A 21,991-nucleotide genomic window follows, 5' to 3' on the forward strand; every position below is an offset into this window, starting at 1 on the left:
GTAGGGTATGAAATCACCCATTTAGTTTTTAAACAGTATTGAGCAGCATCTTTATTAGCTAAAATGATAAGAAACAGGCTTTTGATCATTTTTTGGAACTTAACCCTGGGCAGTCAACTGATCCTTCATGGGATCTAGGTGGAGCTTTAGATTACAAATACACTTTCAGCTACATTGGCTATTTTTTAATTCAGTGATTTTAGAATAGGGTACTTCTAATAGCCAGGCCATTTACTGGGTTATCAGTGCTCTTAGAAGTGAAACTTATAAAAATGCCATTTTATCTTTGCTCTTAGCTATGCTGAAAAAAAAAATTTACAACGGGAAACTATCATTTTCCTGAATTTTCACATAGGAAGAACATGAAAATCCCATAAACTAATGATAAATTGTGTTAATAGGCACTAATTCCTTTTTGGGCTTTATGGGGAAGCAAAAAATATAATTTTCTGATTTTCAAACTCTAAATTTATTTTTGCTTTGATTTAGGGTTTTTAACTTAAAATTTCTATGATTACTGTTTTTCAATAAATAACTATATGGACAATATAGGGATTGTATATAGAAATTTTTATGCCTTGCCTTTCCATAGACTATTAGGTATAGACAAACCTTTTTCTCAAGTAACCTCTTAAATAATAATTGGATATATTTTTAAAATAATCCATGATTCCTAGGTTGAATCAAGAACTAAAAGGTCTTCTGGAAGTGGGAAAAGTAGTACTGGGCACTAACTTTGTGTCATAATTGTAACTTCTCTGCAATTCCTTTCTACATGTAGGAAAACCTGTAGTTTTGAAATACTCTCCTATTGAGTTTCCCAAACTTCTGGCAAGCCAGAAACAATGTTTTGGATCATCTGGTTGCATAAGCCTCCTCTGAGAGCCTAACATTTTCAGCTATCACCGAATGTTTCATTTTATGGGAATAGCATCACATGGAAGATGTGTTCATCTATTTTTAATTTTACTTAAAACTAGTTTGTTTAATGAGGATGTTCTTCCTCAAGTGCAGCATAGCACATGCCTATGTCATCAAGATGGATTTACCTTTATTTTTCATCAATTGTATTTGGAGATCAGCTGTGTCCTAGAATAAAAGCCAAAGCAATTTATTCTAAAATTTCAACCTCTTAATCAAAAGTATTTGCTTAATTGCTTTTGTTTTTATTTAATTGTGTCTATCAATGTCACTTCATCCCTTGAGTTTTCATTGGGTTTTTGTGGGATTCTGGAACTCATGGGGTAGTTTGCATAAGGTACATAACCCCCTTCTTCTGCAGGTGTCTCTAGCTTAGCCTCCAGTTTTCCTTAGTGGCTGATTGGAAATTAATAGAGTTTGACGTGCCTGCTTACTTATTCCAACAAACTGTGCTGATCAGAACTGAATGGTTATCTTCTTTCCGCTCTTCCTGTCCCCCACTGGGTAGTGAACTATCAATGGCTGACTAACAGCTGCTCAGCAGGAGCAAGAGCCACTGAGATTTGACTGGCTCTGGCCCTTCCAAATTACTGTCTCTTTAGTACTCTAAACACTTCTTGGGCTGTCAGTTTGGCTCATTACTATTTGCTGGCTTGGCTTCTGCCTTTTTTTTTTTAATGCTTTATTGTTTCATTTTTCTTTTCTCATGTGTTTCCTTTCTAGATCCTTTCTCCTCTCTCTTCCTTGGTGGTGTGGTGCAGAGAGGCTTTTAAAAGGGCATTGCCTGTTTGGCAGGTACCTCATTTTATCACCAAATTGACCAGTATTGATACTTTGAACAGCTATTAAGGTCTTGGTTCTTACCTATTTTCACTTTTTCTCAGTACTTGTGGTCTATTCATTAGTTGCTAGAAAAATATTTTCAAATGTTGAAGTATAATTTTATGCCAGGTCTCAAAATTTCCATAAATCTGACCTGTAGGTAATGGAGGTATTTTAAAAATGAGATTTGATTAGTTCAGAAAGAAAGCACTAATGAAAACATAAATGTGGTCTTCATGTTGCTTCTGAATTTGTTAGTGGGTACAATAAACTTGGACTGGAGCTTTTTTTTTTCCTTCTAATATTATATTTTTATAGCTTGAAAGCAAAAAGCTTTAGAAGTTTGTGAGAAATGACAGATAAATAAGTGTAATGAGAAGTTAACTTAGAGTGCTTTTCTGGGAGAGTTTTACTCTAGTTGCCTGGATTAAATTGGAAATCAGCATGTATCAACTTGAAGTGACATCTGTATCTTTTTTTCCTCTATAGCCCTCTGTATTTTTTTTTTTAACATGGAAGGTAGTGGGAGATGAGATACCAGAATCACCTGGAAGGTTTCTTCCAAGCTATATCCCCTCCTGTGTTTGTGTCTGACAGAGCTCTTCCAAGATTTCCTTATTATCCCCATTATGGCAGTGTTGCCTTTTCTCCGTAGTCTTGGTGATTCACCTCTGATGTCCTTCTCTTTCCCCATTGACTGAGGATTCAGCCTGATTTATTGAAGTTTTAATGAAATCACTGTTCAAGTCCTAGGATAGAGATGTAAAGTCTTCAGGATGTTTCACCATAGCCATTCCATCTCCTAGAAGAATGTTCTTCAGGGCTGGTAGGCAGTGCCAAGGCCTCTGTATTAAGAAACACCTGAAAGCTCTTTAACATCTTGAACCAGCCTCCTGTAAACCAAGAGTCTGCATGACTGATCAAAATAAGCAGACAGAAGGTGGCCTTTCATTTTAGATCCAAAGAAAATGTCAGTTAACTTCCATGGTTTGTAGATAGACTTTTAGCTAGTATTTCTTAAAATAACCAAAATGTTGATTGTCAAATTTAACCTATTTTTTAGATATGCTAATTTTGTCCCCCTAAGTTGGCCAGATATAGTTATTAGATAAATATTAATGAACAGAGTCTGCTTCTTTTTAAGACCAAATTTCTGATCCAGGAAGAAATGGGAGTTGGTGAAAGGAAATTAATATTTTATGTAATTTTATGTAATTGTATTAGGTTAGTAAACCAGCTAATTATATAAAAGATTTTATTTCTCATCAATGAAAATGAGTTGTTAATATTATAGATATCTGTCTTTATTGAGTTCTCTATGTTAAACCTTTGAAATTTAGTTTATTGAAATATTCTTTCATAAAACTGAAGTAATGAAAACTTCACTAAATATACATATAGTTCTCAGCCTCTTATTTTTCTTGCTCTTTGGCCTTTTTATCCCCTAACGGAATTTTGCCCGGGCTCGGGATGTGGCTCAAGTGGTAGCACGCTTGCCTGGCATGTGTGCGGCCCGGGTTCGATCCTCAGCACCACATACAAACAAAGATGTTGTGTCCGCCAAGAACTAAAAAATAAATATTAAAAAATTCTCTCTCTCTCTCTCTCAAAAAAAAAAAAAAGGAATTTTGCCCAAATTAAGCTTTGGGAGAAAACAAGATTAAGAACACAAATCAAACACTTCCTAAATTACAGAAACTATTTGGTCATTATTGATTTTGAAACAAACTCTGTTGAGAGGCCTCAGTTCAACCCTACTTTTGATATTGGTTTGGTACTTCACTTTAGTTTCTCTGTTTGCACTCTCTCCAGATTTGGAAAATGATTATAAGTACAGTTGAAAGTCTCTCCTCCTTAGCATTATATAAACTATTAAAAAAAACACTCTATGTTTCTTTTCATTATTGTTCAAACATCACATTCAAAAGATTTCTAGAAATATTAAATTAGAGGAAATCTTGTATTCACTAGCTTTAAGAGCTCTACAAGATCAGAGCAATTTCATAGATTTCTAATGAAATAGAATTCTTTGCCTTATGTCAGGTTAGATAAGAAATCCATTTTATAGCACACACAATTTAGTGAAATACTCTTTTGGAATCATTTTATAACTTCTAAAATATTGTTTGTAGAAAAATAACATTTTCTGAGGGGAGGAACGTTGAGGAGGTGGGAGTTATTTTTTCTTGTATAATCATCTTTTATTAAATTAAAGCTTCAAGCATCACTAAATAGCCTACTTTCCTTTTTTGTTAATCTTGGATTAAAAGATAGAATATAATACAAGCAAAAGCCCTCGTATTCTCTTGTAATACATTTGATATTCCACCATCACCAAGAGTGTATATACCTTGTAGTAACATAATGATCAGTGAGTAACATTGCTAACTGGGACTTCATTTGTCTTCAGAGCTGTATTAGACTTTAGTGCCCTAGTTCCCTGACATCAGCAGCTACTTTGAAAAATTAGGTTGCTATGGGTTACCACTGTGTCATGTACATTTACTCTGGCATAAGGTTGAGGTCCCAAATCTGTTACAATACATATCCTCAAGGTCTCCTGGCCCCCAGGACTGTGTTTTCCTAGGCAGGTGGTATGAGTGAGTATGTGTGTGTAAACCAAGTTTCAGTCCTTAGGAGAAATATCTTGAATGCAATAATATTTTTGCCCATTATTTACCAACATATTATAAAAGTCCTATAAGTAGTAAATCTTGCTAAAAGAAAGCAAGTAGCTTGGAGGTAAAATGTAATGAATTGCTATCAAAAAGTATGGAAAGAAAAATTTTCCTTTGACTGAAATGACTGAATAATTTTCTTTCATAGGTATAGTTAGCAATCAAAGAGAGTTTCTTAGTTTTTGCCTGAGCAGTTTGAATATAAATCTAATTGGATTTATTGCATGACACTTGACTTGTTAGAGTCAAAATGAGCCTCATCTAGTTAATCACATAAAGTAATCAGATTGAGAATTAGAGACCTGAATTCTTGGTGTCTGGGCTAAGCAAACTAGAGTCACCTTTTGAGTTTGTCATTTCTTAGGAACTAGGAAATTAATCTATTAAAAAAAGTAGATGCTTCATTATGAGTAACTATCAGAGAGTCTTCATAAAACCTAGAATCATATAGTCTCTTGTGCTTGACTCCTTGGTTCTGAATCATCTTCTACAGATGCTTGAATGTGGCACTTCCATTCCTGGAGTCTATCCCACTTGTAAATAAGATCCCAGAGTTTCATTGATGTTGTTTTTATTTCCACAAAAAGATTCATAATAATATTAAAATTGTTTGCTATCAATCCTCATTTTCCCCCTAGGGCTGCATTCCATAGTTAGTTTGATTTAAGAGTGAAAAGCATTAAGTAAGGTATGACTAGGCAGACTTAGGTAATTAAAACATTTTTTGGGATATCATAATATGCTCAGATTTTTTTTCTGTTAATTGGAACTTTAAAAAATTGAAATAAGTAGCAATGTGTCGAACCTGATTATTCCCTACAGGCAAGGAAGAGGAGGTTATTTTAAGGCTCTGGAAAGTACATTCTGGTGATAGAAATTCAGACTCAGAGGTTATCTTGAGGGCTGTGTGACAGCAGCTACTGTATTGAAGGCAAAGCTTCTTCTCAGAGAAACATCATCCTTACAAATGTGTGTTGTGCTAAACTGTGATGAGGGCTCCAGGATGGGAAACACAGTGGAAGCATGATGGCCCAGAGTCAGCCTCTGCATCCTGTTCCCATCCCTCACCCCCTCTCAGGTGCTTACCAACTACTTGGCCTTGTGCAGGTTACTAGACTTGATTTCATCATCTTAGAGGGGTACAGTAACAGAGCCTACCTTACAGAGGAGCTGGGAATAACTACATTAATATACTTGATGCCTGGCCCATGATTAAGCATTGGATCTACTTGAGAAGAAAGTGGCCCCAATGAGTTATTAACTATCAGAAGAGAAAGAATGGTCATCAAATGACAAGGGAGTTGGGGAAGATTTGATGAAGAAAGCAAGTTGTTGAGAGGCTAGATCTTGCAGAAATGTTATTTAAATGGACAGAGGAGAGGAAGAGTATCATAAAGCCTGAAATGGAGTTGATTAGGTTCAACTTCCTGGTTCCTGTATGAATATTAAGAAATCTGTGTCCCTTATATATTCTTAAGTTGACATCTATACATTTAAATTAATTGCAAAGAATGTTATTTTTGATATTGTAAATAATGACATTTAGAGATAAGCATATCCATGAGCAGAGGTTTGATACCAAGTTATACATTTTTAAAAAGCCTGTACCAGCTCTTCTTGAACTTACATTTTCTCCTTGAACTCTTATTTGCATTCTACTTCCCACTCAGAATTTTATCTTACTATTTTTATGCTTAAGAGTCTTGTTATTGGTCAACCTTTCATTATTTCACTGAAATAAAAATCACTTGTGTTTATCTATGTGTATTAAAGTTTATACTAAGGTTTCTAAGTATCAAGTATTTTCTAGATTGAATTACAAAAATTATTAATAATATGCAGTTGGTCAAAACAATATAAACGTGTTACTATTTTTGATCATTTATTTTATAAATTTCAATGGAAATATTTAATGAATTGTACCTTTTTTGTTTTTATAAGTGTTGATGCAAAGGAATATCATATAAATAATTGATAACAAAGGAGTTTTTGTTATAGGACTACCATTCAAAACTTTAAACTCCTTCTGAATTAGATGTCATAAATCAGAGTAACTATCAAACATCAATTTAAAAAAAATTATAGTTGTAGATGGACAGAATACCTTTATTTTATTTGTTTATTTTTTATGCTGAGGATGGAGCCCAGTGCCTTACATGTGTAATGTGTAGGCAAGCACTTTGCTACTGAGCTACAGCCCCAGCTCTCAAACATCAATTTTGATGAACTCTCTCTCTCTCTTTTTTTTTTTTTTTTTTTTTTGGTACTAGTGATTGAGTCCAGGGGGTCTTTACCACTGAGCCACATTCCCAGCCCTTTTTATTTTTTTATTTTGAGACAGGATCTTAATAGATTGTTTACAACCTTGCAATTCATATGATCAAAAGCTGTTACTAAGTTTCTGAGGCTAGCTTCAAACTTGTGACCCTCCTGCCTCAGCCTCCTGAGTGGCTGGGATTACAGTCATGTGTCATCCTGCCTGGCTTGATGGACTATTTTTTTAAAAATATTTATTTTTTGGTTGTGGTTGGACACAATACCTTTATTTTATTTCTTTATTATGTGGTGCTGAGGATTGAACCTAAGGCCTTGCATGTGCCAGGCGAGCACTCTACCGCTGAGCCACAACCCCAGCCCCTTGATGGTACTATTTTAGGTCTCCCTTCAATTTTGTTCAAAGCAAACAATTGGATACCACATTTTGCAAAAATATGTTATTCATCCAGGTCCAATCAGACACCAGTATTTTAAATTCTCTTTGTTCAACACGCATTGGAGTTAAGGTTGAAGAGAGATATGCTGCTCTGCTGCCACTGCCTCCTCCTCCTGCTGCTTAGAAATTCTGAAAGAGTGGTAGAAAAGGAAGCAGCAGACATGCCTCCAGGGCAGGAATGTTTTCTGGCAGATCAGTATGAGGAATGATATTTGGAATTCAAGGCTCCCATCAAAAGGCACCTGGGGAAGGAGCTGTTTGGAGAACTGAAAGTAGATTGGTTCAGAGAAACTGTCAGTGCCAAGTGGGTGAAGACCGACTAGCCTGATCATTTCAGCATTCTTCCCTCCCCTGTCCTAGACCAGTCCAAGCCTGCATCATGAAGAAAGCACCAAGAAAACTCTGGTGTTGTGAGCTCTTCTATTTACCTCCTAGGGAAGTACTTTAGTTAGACCTTATCTTGTGTTCATTATCTATTTTGAGGTTAGAACTGCTTGGTGTAGGTGTTTGTTCCCTCCAAAACAAAGCTTCCCAAAAAAACTCTTGTTTCATAAAATGATTTTTTTTTTTAAAAAGGCAGCTTTCCAGTTTCATTGTGTATTTTTCAGTTTTTAGGCCGTTTTCAGGTATATCATACTAAATCAGTATAATCTTTACCCATAGTTTGAAATCCTATGATCAAAGGCTATACTTCTATTATGCATTTACTTTTTGATATTGTTTTGAGAATTATTGAAGTGAGAAGAAAAAAGCATGCAGACTAGTGCCAAACTCATAAGTGATCAATACATAGTAATAGTTATTAATTTAGTGTTTTACAACTAGAACAATGTGATGTATCATCATTTTCTTTAATTTGAAACATGGAGGGAACTTTACTAGAATTTGTATTCATGAAAGCAGATGTTAAAATTTTCACTTTTGGAGAAATAATCAATGTGAACATTTACAGACCCAGAAATCAGCAGTGCCTCAGAGGATAAATTAGATCTTATAATGGATGATGAGTTGAGAAAGTCAACATGGAGAAAAGGTCGTCCACTTGTGGGAATTACTACCATTTCTTATTTTGATACATTCAGATATGAGGACAATTTAAAAGTATATATAGCCATGACCGTATTTGCTTTTTACAAGCAACATTTACGTGTTGACTTTAGTTCCTCATTGTTATGAGAATTGTCATTTCAATGTACATGTTGAACTAAACATTGTGCTAATCAGTAGCCATGTGTGTCACCTCCAAGAGTAGCTAGATTAATTTCACAAAAACAGTGCCAGAACAGTGAGTATGTAATGGGAAAAATTTTATATTTTTGATGATTTAAATACAAAATACTCCCAAATGTGGAGAGGAAAATATTCAAAATCAGAAGTCTTTGTTTTCCATGGCAGCTGCTTAAGGTTCTACCTGTCACTTTTTATTTTTCTAGATGGGCAGGACCAATTGCTGTTATCTCATCTTGAACTAATGATTTGTCTTAATCACATGTTAAGTATACTGATAAGACACTAGAATCTGGGTGTGGAGTGAGGCTGTCTTGGTCTTTTCCTCAAACTGTTGCCTATCACTCCTTTAACATATTGAGTTTGTTGAGAATAATATCTAATTTATCTGTATATTCCTTGGAAAAGGATACTTTGCATTTGAAAATTTCTAGAAGGGATGATTTGGAGAGGTGGAGAGGGCTGGACTAACTAAGATTCTGCAGTTCAGAGTTGAATTGGCCTGTTCCAGATACATATGACAAAGATCTGAGTGGGAGAATGCAGCTAGTACTTAGGAAAGGATGGATGCCGAGATTTTGCCACAGGCCATCATCATCTTTACTGCTCACAGATGAGACCCCAGGCTTTCCATCTGCATTTCTTAAAGTCTTTATACCTTCCCTATTTCTTCCCCACATGGGAGGTGTTGGGGATATCCTCCAATTTTTTCTCTGATCCAAGGAGTGCTTTTTTGGGGTTCTGAGGTTGGTGCTAAGCAACTGTCAAGAAGGTGATAATGCTCTTTCTTTTCTGTCCCTGCTTTACTGATCCATCCTGTGGGCAAAGGCTCTAAAGAGACCAGCATCATTTTCCTCCTGAAGCTGTGACATGACCCAGTCTGCTGACCTACTTGGTTTCATTTCCTTCTGACCTCTTAAGAAAATGTTTTTCCTTTCAGAATGTTGATAATTGTTTTTAAATACAAATACCATATAGGCATACCCTTTTTGACAAAAGTCATATTTTATAACCCCTTCTAGAATCTATGCCTGTCCCTATCCTCTCCTCAGGGGTGGTTGTAACAAACGCCCCTCCCCCTGTAGAAATGTATAGCATTATGTTTGTGTCTGTTTTCAGCATAAAGTTTATCATACTACACAAGTACTACATTTAACTTTTTCATCAGATCTCTTTCTCTGCCAGAACAGACATCTACCTCCTTGTTTTCATTTGCTACACAGCATTCCATAGCATGGTTATACCTGATCTTATTTTTTCATTTCCTTCTTGATAGATGTCTAGAATATTTTCCCAGTTTTTCCTCTTAGCACTAGTACACAGCAAGTATGCTGGTAACTTGCTTCCTGTGTGCACAACTGTGCTCACCTCAGAAACAGTGAGGAGGAACTGCTGTGTAATAGAGCATGTGTTCTTAATTTTTGATAAGAGTTTGGGGCTCTTTCAGAGATGTTTGGGCAAGTCTTATAACACCTTAATTATATTTTACTCAATTAAACAGCTGATAATAGTATATAAGATTCCAGTTCAACACCCTTTCTGTCTTTCTCATTAAATTTGGACATCTTTCTACTCAAGAGTTGCTGCAAGCCTTTCCCAGTACTTGGTCTCAAAGTAAATTTAGCTTTCTCCAGTCATTCTGCCAGTGAGGCATAATGCCTGAAACATTTAGGTGCTGCTGCTGCTGGCCTCATGAGCTTGGGCAAGTGATTTCCTCCTAGGCTTAGGACCAGGATTAAGTATATAAAGCATCTGGTTAGCATATGGTACATAGTAAGCATCAGCAATGGAGAGCTACTCTCATTGCATCTTAGCTGCCACCCTTCGCTTCGCAGACACTTGTATACCTTCTGTGTGCTGGGAGCTAAATAAGACATGATCCCTGTGTTTGAGGAGCTTGTGTTCTAATCTGCATGCATTTTCTCACAATGAAAATCCTATTCCTTCATCTTCCCAGCTATTTAAACTTTACTCATAGCAGTTTGCTTTCCTTTCGTGTCAGCAAATTTCTATGTGATGAAGGACAGGCTCTCTTGCATCTTAGCTATTTGTGTTTAATGGTGATTTAGCACTTATCATGTGGCCAGAATGTTAAGACCTAGAATGTAAAGATGGTGTGTAGGAAAGTCTCTGTGTATGAGAACTTAACAGGCTCTAGGAAGTAAAAACAATAGTCCCAGTTCCAGAGTTGAGACTAGAATCTACAGCATATATAGAAGAATTTAGTGGAATGGTATTTTCTTGGCCTCTTTGTTGCAACTTTTCAACTGTGGACTGTCTCTGGCCCTTTGTTGTCTATATTAGCAAGAATAAACTACCTTCATTCTCTCTTCTCCAGAAGGGCAGGTATTAACAGCAAGAAGGGCACTTACTTCTCATGTATAAATCAATGTAATGGCTTCATTCTTCGCTCCCCTCAGTGGACTAATTTTATAAAGTAGGAGTCACTTCCTTTCCCAGGATTGCAGAAAATCCAGAAGGGTGTAGGCAGTCCTGGGTACCCAGGCCCAGAGTGAACTATTTTGGTAAAAGCAACATCTGTTAGTCAGCTTTTTGTCACCATTATCAAAATATACAACCAGCAACTTAGAGAATGAGAAGTTCATTTTGGCTCATAGTTTCATAGGGCTCAGTCTATGCTGGGCTGACTCTATTGCTTTGGGCTGACTCTATTGCTTTGGGCTGGAGTTGAGGTAGGGCATCATGGTGGAAGAGTGTGGCAGAGGAAAGCTGCTCCACTGTGGCAGGCAGGCAACAGAGAGTGTAGGGGGGGACAAGATACAGTTTCCAAGGGCACTCCCCTGTGATGTACCTCCTTCAGCCATGCCCACTCCTGCCTGAAGTTTTCACCCAGTACAGTAGTTTTTTCAAATTATTAATCCATCAAATCAATTAATTCACCAATTAGGTTACAGCTCCCATAATCTAATAATTTCACTTCTGAACATTCCTACATGAATATTAGAGTTTTGAGCGGAAACCTTGTATCTAAACCATAACTCAGTACTTTTGCTGTCACATGCTGCAGAGATCCAGTGACCACTGGGTCCCATTGTGTGTATCCCTGCTCCCAGGGAAGTACTCCCTTCCATCCCACAGGCTTCTTTAGCAAAGGCACGCCTTAGGGGAATGTGAACACAGAAAGGCAAGAATTGGAAGTCTCTCAAACACATATTGTCTTTTAAAATATAATCAATTCTCTTTGAGAACTCAGGGATACCTTCTTGCTTTTACTGCTATTTTAGGTTTTGTTTTGTTCATAATAGGCAAATTAAGTTTGATCTTATTTTAAAAGTCTGTCCTGGCTCAGAATTTAATGTCTTGTGGAATTGTGAATGGACATAGAGCTCCTTTTAAACAGCTTAAAGAATTTGTTGCCATAGCAGGATCTGAGTATAATATTGAGCTTGAGAAAGATGACTTTCTCAATGGAAATAATTTGTTATTGCCAGAGGTAATCTGAAATTATTAATTTTTCCTTGAAGCACGTTCTTTGTAAATGTTTTCTGGAGTTACGTGAATTTAAATTAACCATGTTCTCCCTTGTTAAGACTTCCTTCATTTCATGTATTCTGTTGACCCCTGAGAGAATATTCTCTCTAGAGAAAAGAAAACACAATGCTAAAACCTATAAATGGCTTCCACTAGATTAAAGTTAACTTCTTGTCATCTTCTATGGTCTTTAGTGATACATGAGTGCTATCATTTCTGGTGCCAAGGCCTTGTGCAGCCTAAGCATGATCTCTGCCATTGAGCTACAACCCGACTCCTTGTAAATACTTATCTATTAAAATTCCATATACATTTTATTTAAACTTTTAAACTTGTTCTAATTAATGTAAACATAATAAAAGCAAAGTTTGTATTTAGAGCAATATTTCCTAGTTCAAAGAAAATTCTATTGTATTATGTGATTTTTTTAAACTCTCCAGTAATGGTGGAGATGTTTGGATCATCTGTCTTTACAGGTTCCTTTAATAACTCTCAGAAGAAAATATATGCATATATTTAACTTGCAGATTAGTGGTTCATTCTGTGGCCATTAAAGTTGGGGGGCATCCCCTTTTTTCCATTCAAAATAGTTTTGTTTGGGGTACTAGGGATTTAACCCAGGAAGCACTTTCCCCCTGAGTTTCATCCCCAGCTTTTTTTTAATTTTTATATTTTGTTTTGAGACAGGGGCTTGCTAATTTGCTTAGGGCCCCAGCCTTCCCATTTGCTGTCATTACAGATGTGCACCACTGTGCCTAGCTCCTAGTAATTTTATGAATGTGTAATAGGAAACCTAAGCTAGGTCCAGTGAGGTAGCTAAGTTGGAACAGCAATTCTGTGAGCATTCGGTAGATTCAATAAATAGAGGCTTCAGCCCATTGAGCACTACTTATCACCATATATTATTACTTATATTTTATAATTTCCAGTGTATTTTTCCACAGACACCTGTAGTACTTGGATTAGCTAGATTTACATTTGTTTCCATAGATTCCACAGTCAAGCTCACTTTCCTTAATTGTTTGCTGTCACTTTCTATAAGCGATGGGAATGCTTAGCTCTTAAGAAGTCTTCCTTATGCTGTTCTTCCTCTCCCTGATTTTCTTTTTACAGCTTTCTTTGTTTAAAAAGTTTGCTGCTTATCAGCACAGAGTAACAGTGTGTGAGGAGTAGTAGGGAGAAGTAAAGCTATGGGTAAGTTTCCAGGATTCTTAGAACTTCAAAAAGTCAGTTTTATGAAGTAAGATAGGGCAGTCTCTCTCCTTACAACCCCTTTCCTAACTGCTCTTCAGAAGATCTTGTGATGTATTTACCATCTGTGTTGAGCATGTTAGATTTCCTTACAACTCCTCTATCACTGAAATTGACCTGGGGCTTCACTGAGGACCTCATGACACAGTTTGCGTAGAATGATACTAGCAAACACGTTAAGTTTGATTTATTTGGGACTTTTTCAAGCTGTCCTCTGCTTTTTGTGGCAAAAGATAGAATGGATCACCCCATAACATTGGGTCCTAAGAGATACCAAACTCAATTAAAATTGATTTGACTTCTAGGGAGCTCTGCTGATTGTAGTCCACAAATACTAATATGTTAATATTGGTTTCATAAATCAGCTCATTGGATCTGCTGTCTCTTTTCCTAGAAGCAGATTGTAGGCAATAATAAATACACTGTCTCTTGAACCAAACCAGAGTGTAAATTTCACTAAGTCATATTTCTCATGTGTAAGTAGAGGAAGGTGGAGAAATGAGCTACAATGTGTCTCATGGAAATAGGGGTACAGGTGAGAGGTGGATTGGCCTGGAGTGGGGTCAACGTTTTCTCATTTAGTGTCCTCCTTCCCCTCAGAACTCCTTGGAGTATCAGTGATATGTTATATGTCATCTGCATTTATATTATTACAACTTCCTTATCCTTTTGTTGAATTACATGTGCCCCTGAATAAATGCTATCTATAATCTAACATTAAAGAAGAAAAATAAATAAATAGTGACACCATTTAGTATGTAAAGATATGAAATAGAAAACAGATAGTTGTATGTGTGTTAGTCAGCTTTTCATCACTATAACCAAAGTACCTGATAAGAGAAACTTAGAGGAGGAAAAGTTTGTTTTGGCCCACAGTTTCAGAGGTTCAGGCATTGTTGACCAGCTCCACTACTCTGGGTCCAAGGTGAGGTGAAACATGGCAGAAGAGTCAGGCAAGGAAGCAGAGTGAGCTCAAGAGGGCGAGAACAAGAAAGAGGGAGGGCAAGAGAGAGGTTGAGAGAGAAAGAGAGTGCGAGTGAGCCAGAGCTCACACCTTTGCACCAGCTAGGTGACAGGGAAATATAAACCTCAGAGGTGTACCCCCAGTGACCTACTTCCTCCAGCCACAACCCACCTGCCTACAGTTACCACCCAGTCTATTCAAATTAGTAATCCATTAGGTGGATTAATCCACCAGTTAGTTCACAGCTCTCATAATTTAATCCTTTTACCTCTGAACATTACTTCATTAACACAAAAGCTTTGACAGGGATACCTTATATTCAAACCCTAACAGTATGTAACTTTGGAAGGCTTTCTCTACACTATATTTAAGAAAAGCTGGGCAATAATTGTCTTTTTTTTTTAATGTGTACCTTTTTTTCTTCTTTTAAATATAGGAATAGAAGGGCGCTCTGTGGAAATTTCTAATATTGTGAACATCCGAAATGTATATAACCGTGAGATTGCAATGAGAATTTCTTCTGAAATAAACAGCCAAAATAGATTTTATACTGACCTAAATGGCTATCAGGTAATTTTCTTAAAAATCTGAGTTCTATTAGTATATAATGTTTGTATATCATAATGGGCTATTAATTTTGGATCCTTTGAAAAATATGCCTATATATATTTACTTCTAAAATAAAACTGAATTTTAACAATTTTAAATTCTATATTCAGTCAGATTTCCAAAATTAGAACAAATATTTGAGAGACCAATTTTTTTCTAGAACATCTGTTTGCAAGGATTTATTTTTTTAAAGGGATATTGGTGACCATTATGCATTTAGATACCTTGATGCTAAGATATATATGAATTTATTTGCTAGAAAGGAATTATAATTAAGAATTGATGGCTTTTTTACCCTCCTCAGAAATTAGTTTGTTCATATTTCATTTTCCTTGTGTATTTTTAAATTCCCTCTCTTTTTCAATGTGTGTTTACATTTATACATAGACAAATATATATCTGTTTATAAATGTGGGCAGGGACATAATTAATAAAACTTTTCATGAAATAGTTTTAAATAGTAGTAAGAAAAATTTGTATTTTTTTCAGATTGTCAATTCTCTTTAACAGAATTTAATAGAATTTTTGATTGTACCTTAAACTCTATATGAATATATGAGTGTGACACCATATCTTTGAAATACTAATATTTAACATGTGAACATGTTTTTGAAACATTAGCATTTTAGAAATTTCCAACTATAAATAGAAATAATTTCACAACATATGCTTTTTGCTTTGATTTTCAACTGGGATAAATGGAAAGGGTTGTGATAATATTCTCTTCTAAGATTTCTTCCAAAAGTTAAATTTAAACCTTTCCAAAGCACAGAAATTGCAACATACATTCCGATTAACATATTAATTCTACTATAGCTGTTTAGTTTTCAGATGAAACCCTGACTTTATAGTGATTCATTTTCTTTGTACACAAAAAGAGTCTTTTCTTAAAATCTCACAGAAGCAATTATTTATATGCGTAGGTGTATACATGAATGAGAAAACTTAGTAAAAATGAGTAGCCAAAAATGGGAATTTTCTTTTCAGGGATTAAACTTGTGAGTAAAAAGAAAAATATTATATTTGTCTACAATTTAAGTATTTCTTAAAAATAAATTATCTTTTAGCTTTAGAAATATAGTATCTGGATAAAACTAGAAATTAAACCTGCAGGTACCAGATGGGAGGAGCAGTTTTGAACATTTCTTTTTATAAGTTTAAGGGTACATGTTAATTGGGATGGAGAAGATCAGGATTGGAAAGAAGAAATAAGAGAATTCTTTCAAGGTAGCTTTCCTTTTTTGTAACAATTCAGTCACTTCTTTAACAGTATATTAATTTCCTAGAGTTTCCATACAAATTACCAATAACTGGGTGGCTTAAAACAACAGAGCTTTGTTCTTCCACAATTCTGGAGGCCAGACATCTGAAGTTAAGGTGTGGGCAGAATATATTCCCTTGAAAAGATCTAGGGAAAAAGCTTTATTTGCCTCTCCCTGTTTTCAGGTGCTTATCAACAGTCTCTGGCATTCCTGGGTTTGTGGATATATTGCTCTAGTCTCCTCACCTGTTCACAACTGGTATTCTCCCTGTGCCTCTATCTCTCTCTCTGTCCACATTTTCCTGTTTATATAAGATACCAGGCATTCGGTTAAGATCCACCCTTCTTTAGTATAGGCTCATCTATTTCTGCAAAGGCTCTATTTAAAAATAAAATCACATTCACAGTTTATAGGTAGACATGAACATTGGGGGGATACTATTCACCCCAATATAATCAGTAAGTTGAGGAACACACTCACATTCCTAGGGTTGTAGAAATATTAAAGATCAGATCTATGAAGTACTAAGGACCATCCTTCCATTAATGGGCACTCAGTGCATGTTAACTGTTAGGCCTACTTTGTACCTCTCATTTTCTTGAGTTTCATGTCAAACTTTCTTAAATTAAAAGGAGGAGATGACATTTTTAAGTGGTGTACGACTCACTGGTAACAGGGTTCTGAAGTTAGAATTAGTTACTGTTACTCAGACTGCTTTAAGTCTGACAGTCTCTCTCAAAAGATAAATTTCTATTTCATGCATTCAAATCTAGTCTGTGAGAAACCAATATTTAGAACTATCTACATTGAAGCTAAACAAGAAGAGTAAATGTTGAATGGCTTTCAAATATAAATATGCATTTGATTATAATCTAATATGTTAGAGGATTTGGTGGGGAGATCTGTGGTATTTATTAAAAGCGATTCAAGAATAATGGGAGATGTGTCTTGAAAGAGATAGAGAGCTATTATGCTTAACATTCATTACAAAAGCAGTATGTTAGATTTAGATGAGAAATGAATACTTAATACCTTTATAATTTGTTTTATGCAAATATGGAATAACTAGAAGATTTTTTAGCCATTTTTATTCTGAATTTAAATAGAAATGCCTATTTTTAAAATCAGGACAAGTTCTACCTTTCCCACTTAAAAATTGTTTTCTAAGATCCTTGTGATTTGTCTTCATTATGTTTTAAGAAATATTTTAATTTTTAGATTATTTCTTAGCTTAAACAAGAAAGGAAACTCAAGTCTTTTTAGAAGAAAGCTCAATATTTAATAATAATTTGTAAAAGTATATATGTAAATATCACAATTTTTAAAAGAGAATTGTTTGGTTTTATAGATTCAACCTAGAATGACATTGAGCAAATTGCCTCTTCAAGCAAATGTCTACCCAATGACTACGATGGCATATATCCAGGATGCTAAGAATCGGTTGACACTGCTCTCTGCTCAGTCTTCCGGTGTTTCCAGTTTGAAAAGTGGTATGTGTTGCTGAATTATTTTTTGCTCTGAAAGGTTTCAGTTCTAATTGTACAATTTTTCTGTGTACAAATGTATAAATTATCCTGTTCCATTAAAACCAGCCTGTTTTCTTTCAAAAACCAGCCTATTAGTTTTAGGTTTTGTAAGAAGAGAATAAAGTGATGAATTTTCTCAGTCATCAGGTAAAGAACAGGGGCCTACATGTCACCATTTTTTTTTAAGATAACTTACTTCTTCTGATAGCCTGTTCTTTGTATAGATGAGATCCCTGTCACCACCTTGATTTACTAGATGTGGAAACTCAGACTCTACAGGTTTAGAAAACTTACCTAAGTTTGCAAAGATGTGAAGTTTAGTTCAAAGTTAGGATTTTTTTCTGGGTCCTGGTCTTTCTACCCCACAACTTCGAAAAGAAGTTGAGTAGATGAGATGATGGAGTTATGGGCATGAAGAAGTACAACTTCATGGATTCCAAAGAAGAGAAAGCAATAAAAAGAAAGATGAAATAGGCAGTAGAAACTGATTAGTTTTTATAAAACTTTCTATAGAAAGACTTTGATCTCTTATAATGCATAATTTTAAATTAGTTATTGTATATATCATCAATTGCTCTTTTTTTTAACCTACCAAGAGTTGCAAATAATAAATATCTGAAGGAGCCATACAGGTAATAAATTAAGTACAGACACCTGATGTGTCTTTTGACACAAACCCAACTTTTACATAGGCATCTACATGCATTCTGGGCTTCCACAAACAAATAAATTACTACTTCTCATTTTTCTCGTGACACTCATTAGATAAAGTCACATGAAGTTATGCTGTGAAGACATAACTTCAATTACAAAAATAATGACTTCATGTCAGTGACCAATGGGGAATGATGGGGACACAGAAACACTGGAGAGTGTTTTCCCCATTTACAATGGGGTATCCACTACTTAGTGCACTTTAATGTTTGCCACAAGGATAAAGGCCCTTTGGTTGCTAAATATTTCAGTCTTTGTAAAAGAATTCCCAAGTCTGGGATTTTACTTGAAGTCATGGAACCTATAAATAACATAATTTAAATAAAAATGTGTAGACAAAACATCTTTTTGTGTCATGTAACTCTTGAGCCACCCATTTTTAAACCCTGCCTTAAATTTTCAAAGATGTGGTCTAAATAGGGGACTAGACATTAGACTCAGACAGTGACAAATTAAGAGTGTTCTCTTACTTCCCAGTGAAGACAGGCTGAAAAATCAAGCTCTTCTGCTTCTGTTAGAAACAGTCAAATAGCCCCAGTATTTGAATTAAAACAATTTGAGTACAGTCCAGAAAATCATTAAGTATCACATGTTGTATGATCTAAGATTTGGAAGCAGGAGAAGAATTAGAAATTGCCAGGAAATTGATTTGCTGACTTAGGTGTGAAGTGATAGGCTCTAGATATATTTTGAGAACAGTTAACTCCTGGGAGTAAGTCCTAGATAAAGGTCTCCTAAAACATGGAGAGAGTAACAGTGATAATTCTACTGTAATTTTTGTATTGGACATCTAAACTATTTTTTTTCCAAGTGCTGGCACTAAAAATCTATTTTTTAGGTTAATTAATTTTTTTTGAAAAATGTTTCATTTAAGTTTTGATCTGTCTCATCCTATTTTAAAATTTCTTATCAGGTTGCTAAACATTAATGAAGAGAAAGAGAAATGCTCTCTTGTTTTATGAATTTATTGTAGCTGCTTTGAACTGTTACCAAGAAAGAAACTAAAAAGGTTATTAGTTATTAAAAATTTTCTAGGTTAGCTATTTCCCTTTAAAGCCAAATGATCACTTAGTGTAGTAATAGATATGAAAAAATATACATGTATTTTTTAAGTATAACTTTAGCTTTTAAAGTCCTGTTTGAGTGTAATCTTGAATTTATACCTATGATTCTGATTTTAATTTTTTCACTTTGTAATTTCATAACCTAATCATTAGTTTATAACTTAAATTAGAGGAAATATGGAATTATTACATGGCAAATAAAGGAATCAGATATGACCCCTTTAAAGCCAGAGCACTGGCAGGACAATGGTGATCCTGCTAACACAGTATCAGAGAAGGGAGCACATGGTTGGATGTCTTCAAACTCTAGGACTTCCTCAGAGAATCACCACATATCAAGCTACCTAAATTTTACTTGTGAATCTTTGTTAGATCCCATGCATGGGTATGTATCTTATTACTACATGTTTGTAGTACATTTCATAAGAAACCTCATAAACATTTTTTTTCCAAGTGCTGGCACTAAAAATCAATTTTTTAGGTTAATTATTTGTTTAAAAAAATGTTTCATTTAAGTTTTGATCTGTCTCATCCTATTTTAAAATTTCTTATCAGGTATTGCTAAACATTAATGAAGAGAAAGAGAAATGCTCTCTTATTTTATGAATTTATTGTAGCTGCTTTGAACTGTTACCAAGAGAAAGTCCATGGCATGTGGGCTATCAAGATTCACCTCCTGAACTGGCCCAGAAATTTAAAACAAGACATCATGCCTTCTACTTAAATGATCTTTAACAAATATCTGTATTAAATAATCCTGGTCAGTTTCTTTGTTTGTTAGGTGATATTGAAGTCATCATGGATCGAAGATTGATGCAAGATGATAATCGTGGCCTTGGGCAAGGTGTCACTGATAACAAGATTACAGCTAATTTATTTCGAATACTATTAGAAGAAAGAAGTGGTGTAGATATGGTAGGAAAAAATAACTAGACTGTAATGATGTTGGTTGTTCTTTGTCACCCAAAATTTGAAATAATGACTTTCTATTTTTTAAATTCATTTCATAATTTGCAGTGTTGAAATGTCTCTGTAACAGATTCAGCCCATATTCACAGAAAATCTTTAGTTATAAGCATTGTGTAAGATTTGTATTTAGGTAATTTTATTTTTTCTTTTTGCTTATTATATTGATTAAAAAACAATATCAAGTAAGTAATTTGGCTTAAATTATTTTGAAAGAAATAAGAGTTTAAAATTTGAGCTAAGCCAGCCATAATGGTCCATGCCTATAATCATAGCAACTCAGGAGGCTGAGTCAGGAGGATCTCAGGTTCAAGGCCAGCCTGGGCAACTTAGCAAGACACTCTCTTAAATTTTGAAAAAATGGTTGGTTGGTGTGGCTCAGTGGTAGAACACCTCTGGGTTCAGTCTCCAGTATCCAAAAAAATAAAAATAAATTGACCTAGATAAAAATTAAAGACTAGAGTTTAGTCACATACTTAGGAGATTAAGTTTGTGTGATAAAATTTATTTGAAACCTTAGTGGTCTTATTTTAGCATTTGATTCATCAATGGAAAATGTATTCACTTCTTTATCTTTCATACAAAAGTCTGGCAAAAGTGGTACTGGACCTTAGAGACCATATAATAGTTACTCAGGCAACAGCAAGAGTGAGCCTCAGAGCTCTCCATAAACTACTGTACACACCCTCAGGTGGCCCTGAACATGACCCTTTTCCTCTTACTCCATTCTCTTTTCTATACTTTTCCAATCTTTTCAGCCAGTGTCATCGCCTTCCACTTTATAGGGAAATCAGTCACTACACAGAGTTCCCTGTTCTAGATACCAAGTCTCCTCCTAGCCTTTGCATAGGCAGCCTTTCCAGTTATTCTTGGTACTTTCCCCCTCACCCTTCTCAGGATCCTTTTACTGTCCATCTTCTTTCCTTCTCTCTCCCCTGCCCCTCAGAGGCCAGCACTTACCTCAGAGATTCTTTCTGTTGTCTTTCAAACAATCTTTGTTCTTCTGATAAAAATAATAGAAAATAGCCCTCACTCAAACTCACACTCTCATTTCCCCTGTGCTACTGTTTCCTACCCAAGTGAGCCAGAGTTATGCGTTGAGATCATTTTATGATTCCCTTCTCAAAGTGCACTTCAGTCTGGCTCTAGCCTCCATCGTACACAGAACTTTTGCCAGTTTAACTAAGTCTACTTTCAGCAGCATTTGACACTGACCTTTATCTTAAAATGCTGTCTGGCCAGGGTTTCCACAGTGTCGTGTTTACTTGATTTTCCTCCTACTTCTCTGGCAGTTTTTAATCTCTCTGATAATTCTTTACTCAGTCATTAAATACTGGAGCCCCCCAGGCTTGGCCCTGGCCTTATCCTTTTCTCAATTTAGACATCATTCTTTGACAATCTCTTCTACTCTGTGGGTTTTAGTTGCTACCTCTACAAAGATAGAACCCACAAATCACCTTATCCTAGCTTGATATCTCACCTTAGCTTGGCATATCTAACATCACGCTCGTGATCTTGCTACCCACCTCTCTCAGCGACAAGCACACCATCCACCAGTGCTGAGCCAGACACCTAGGAGTGAGTTACAAAGGTTATTTCTCCCTCATCAGGACAATGTCTCATGCCCTGAGTATTTCAATGTGTAAACTTTTTTACTTTCACCACTCTGATCTAAACTGACACAAAGTATTTCTTGGATCTGGCCTAGGTGTATCCAGCCTGCTTTCTTCTTTCTAATAGAGCTGTCATTAACCCAGTAGATAGAGTAATTTTTTTGTTTTT

General features: G+C 35.4%; 1 protein-coding gene across 1 annotated transcript in view; it reads left to right on the forward strand.

Moving 5' to 3' along the window:
• Positions 1 to 21,991, forward strand: part of Man2a1 (mannosidase alpha class 2A member 1) — a 163,187-nt gene that overhangs the window by 121,804 nt on the left and 19,392 nt on the right. The window contains exons 17-19 of the mRNA XM_026391315.2: positions 14,505 to 14,638; positions 17,288 to 17,429; positions 20,025 to 20,158. Of these exons, the coding sequence (XP_026247100.2) occupies positions 14,505 to 14,638; positions 17,288 to 17,429; positions 20,025 to 20,158 (410 nt within the window). The remainder of the gene's footprint in view (positions 1 to 14,504; positions 14,639 to 17,287; positions 17,430 to 20,024; positions 20,159 to 21,991) is intronic.

This window comes from Urocitellus parryii, chromosome 1, assembly GCF_045843805.1.
Source record: "Urocitellus parryii isolate mUroPar1 chromosome 1, mUroPar1.hap1, whole genome shotgun sequence".
NCBI classification, from domain to species: domain Eukaryota; kingdom Metazoa; phylum Chordata; class Mammalia; order Rodentia; family Sciuridae; genus Urocitellus; species Urocitellus parryii.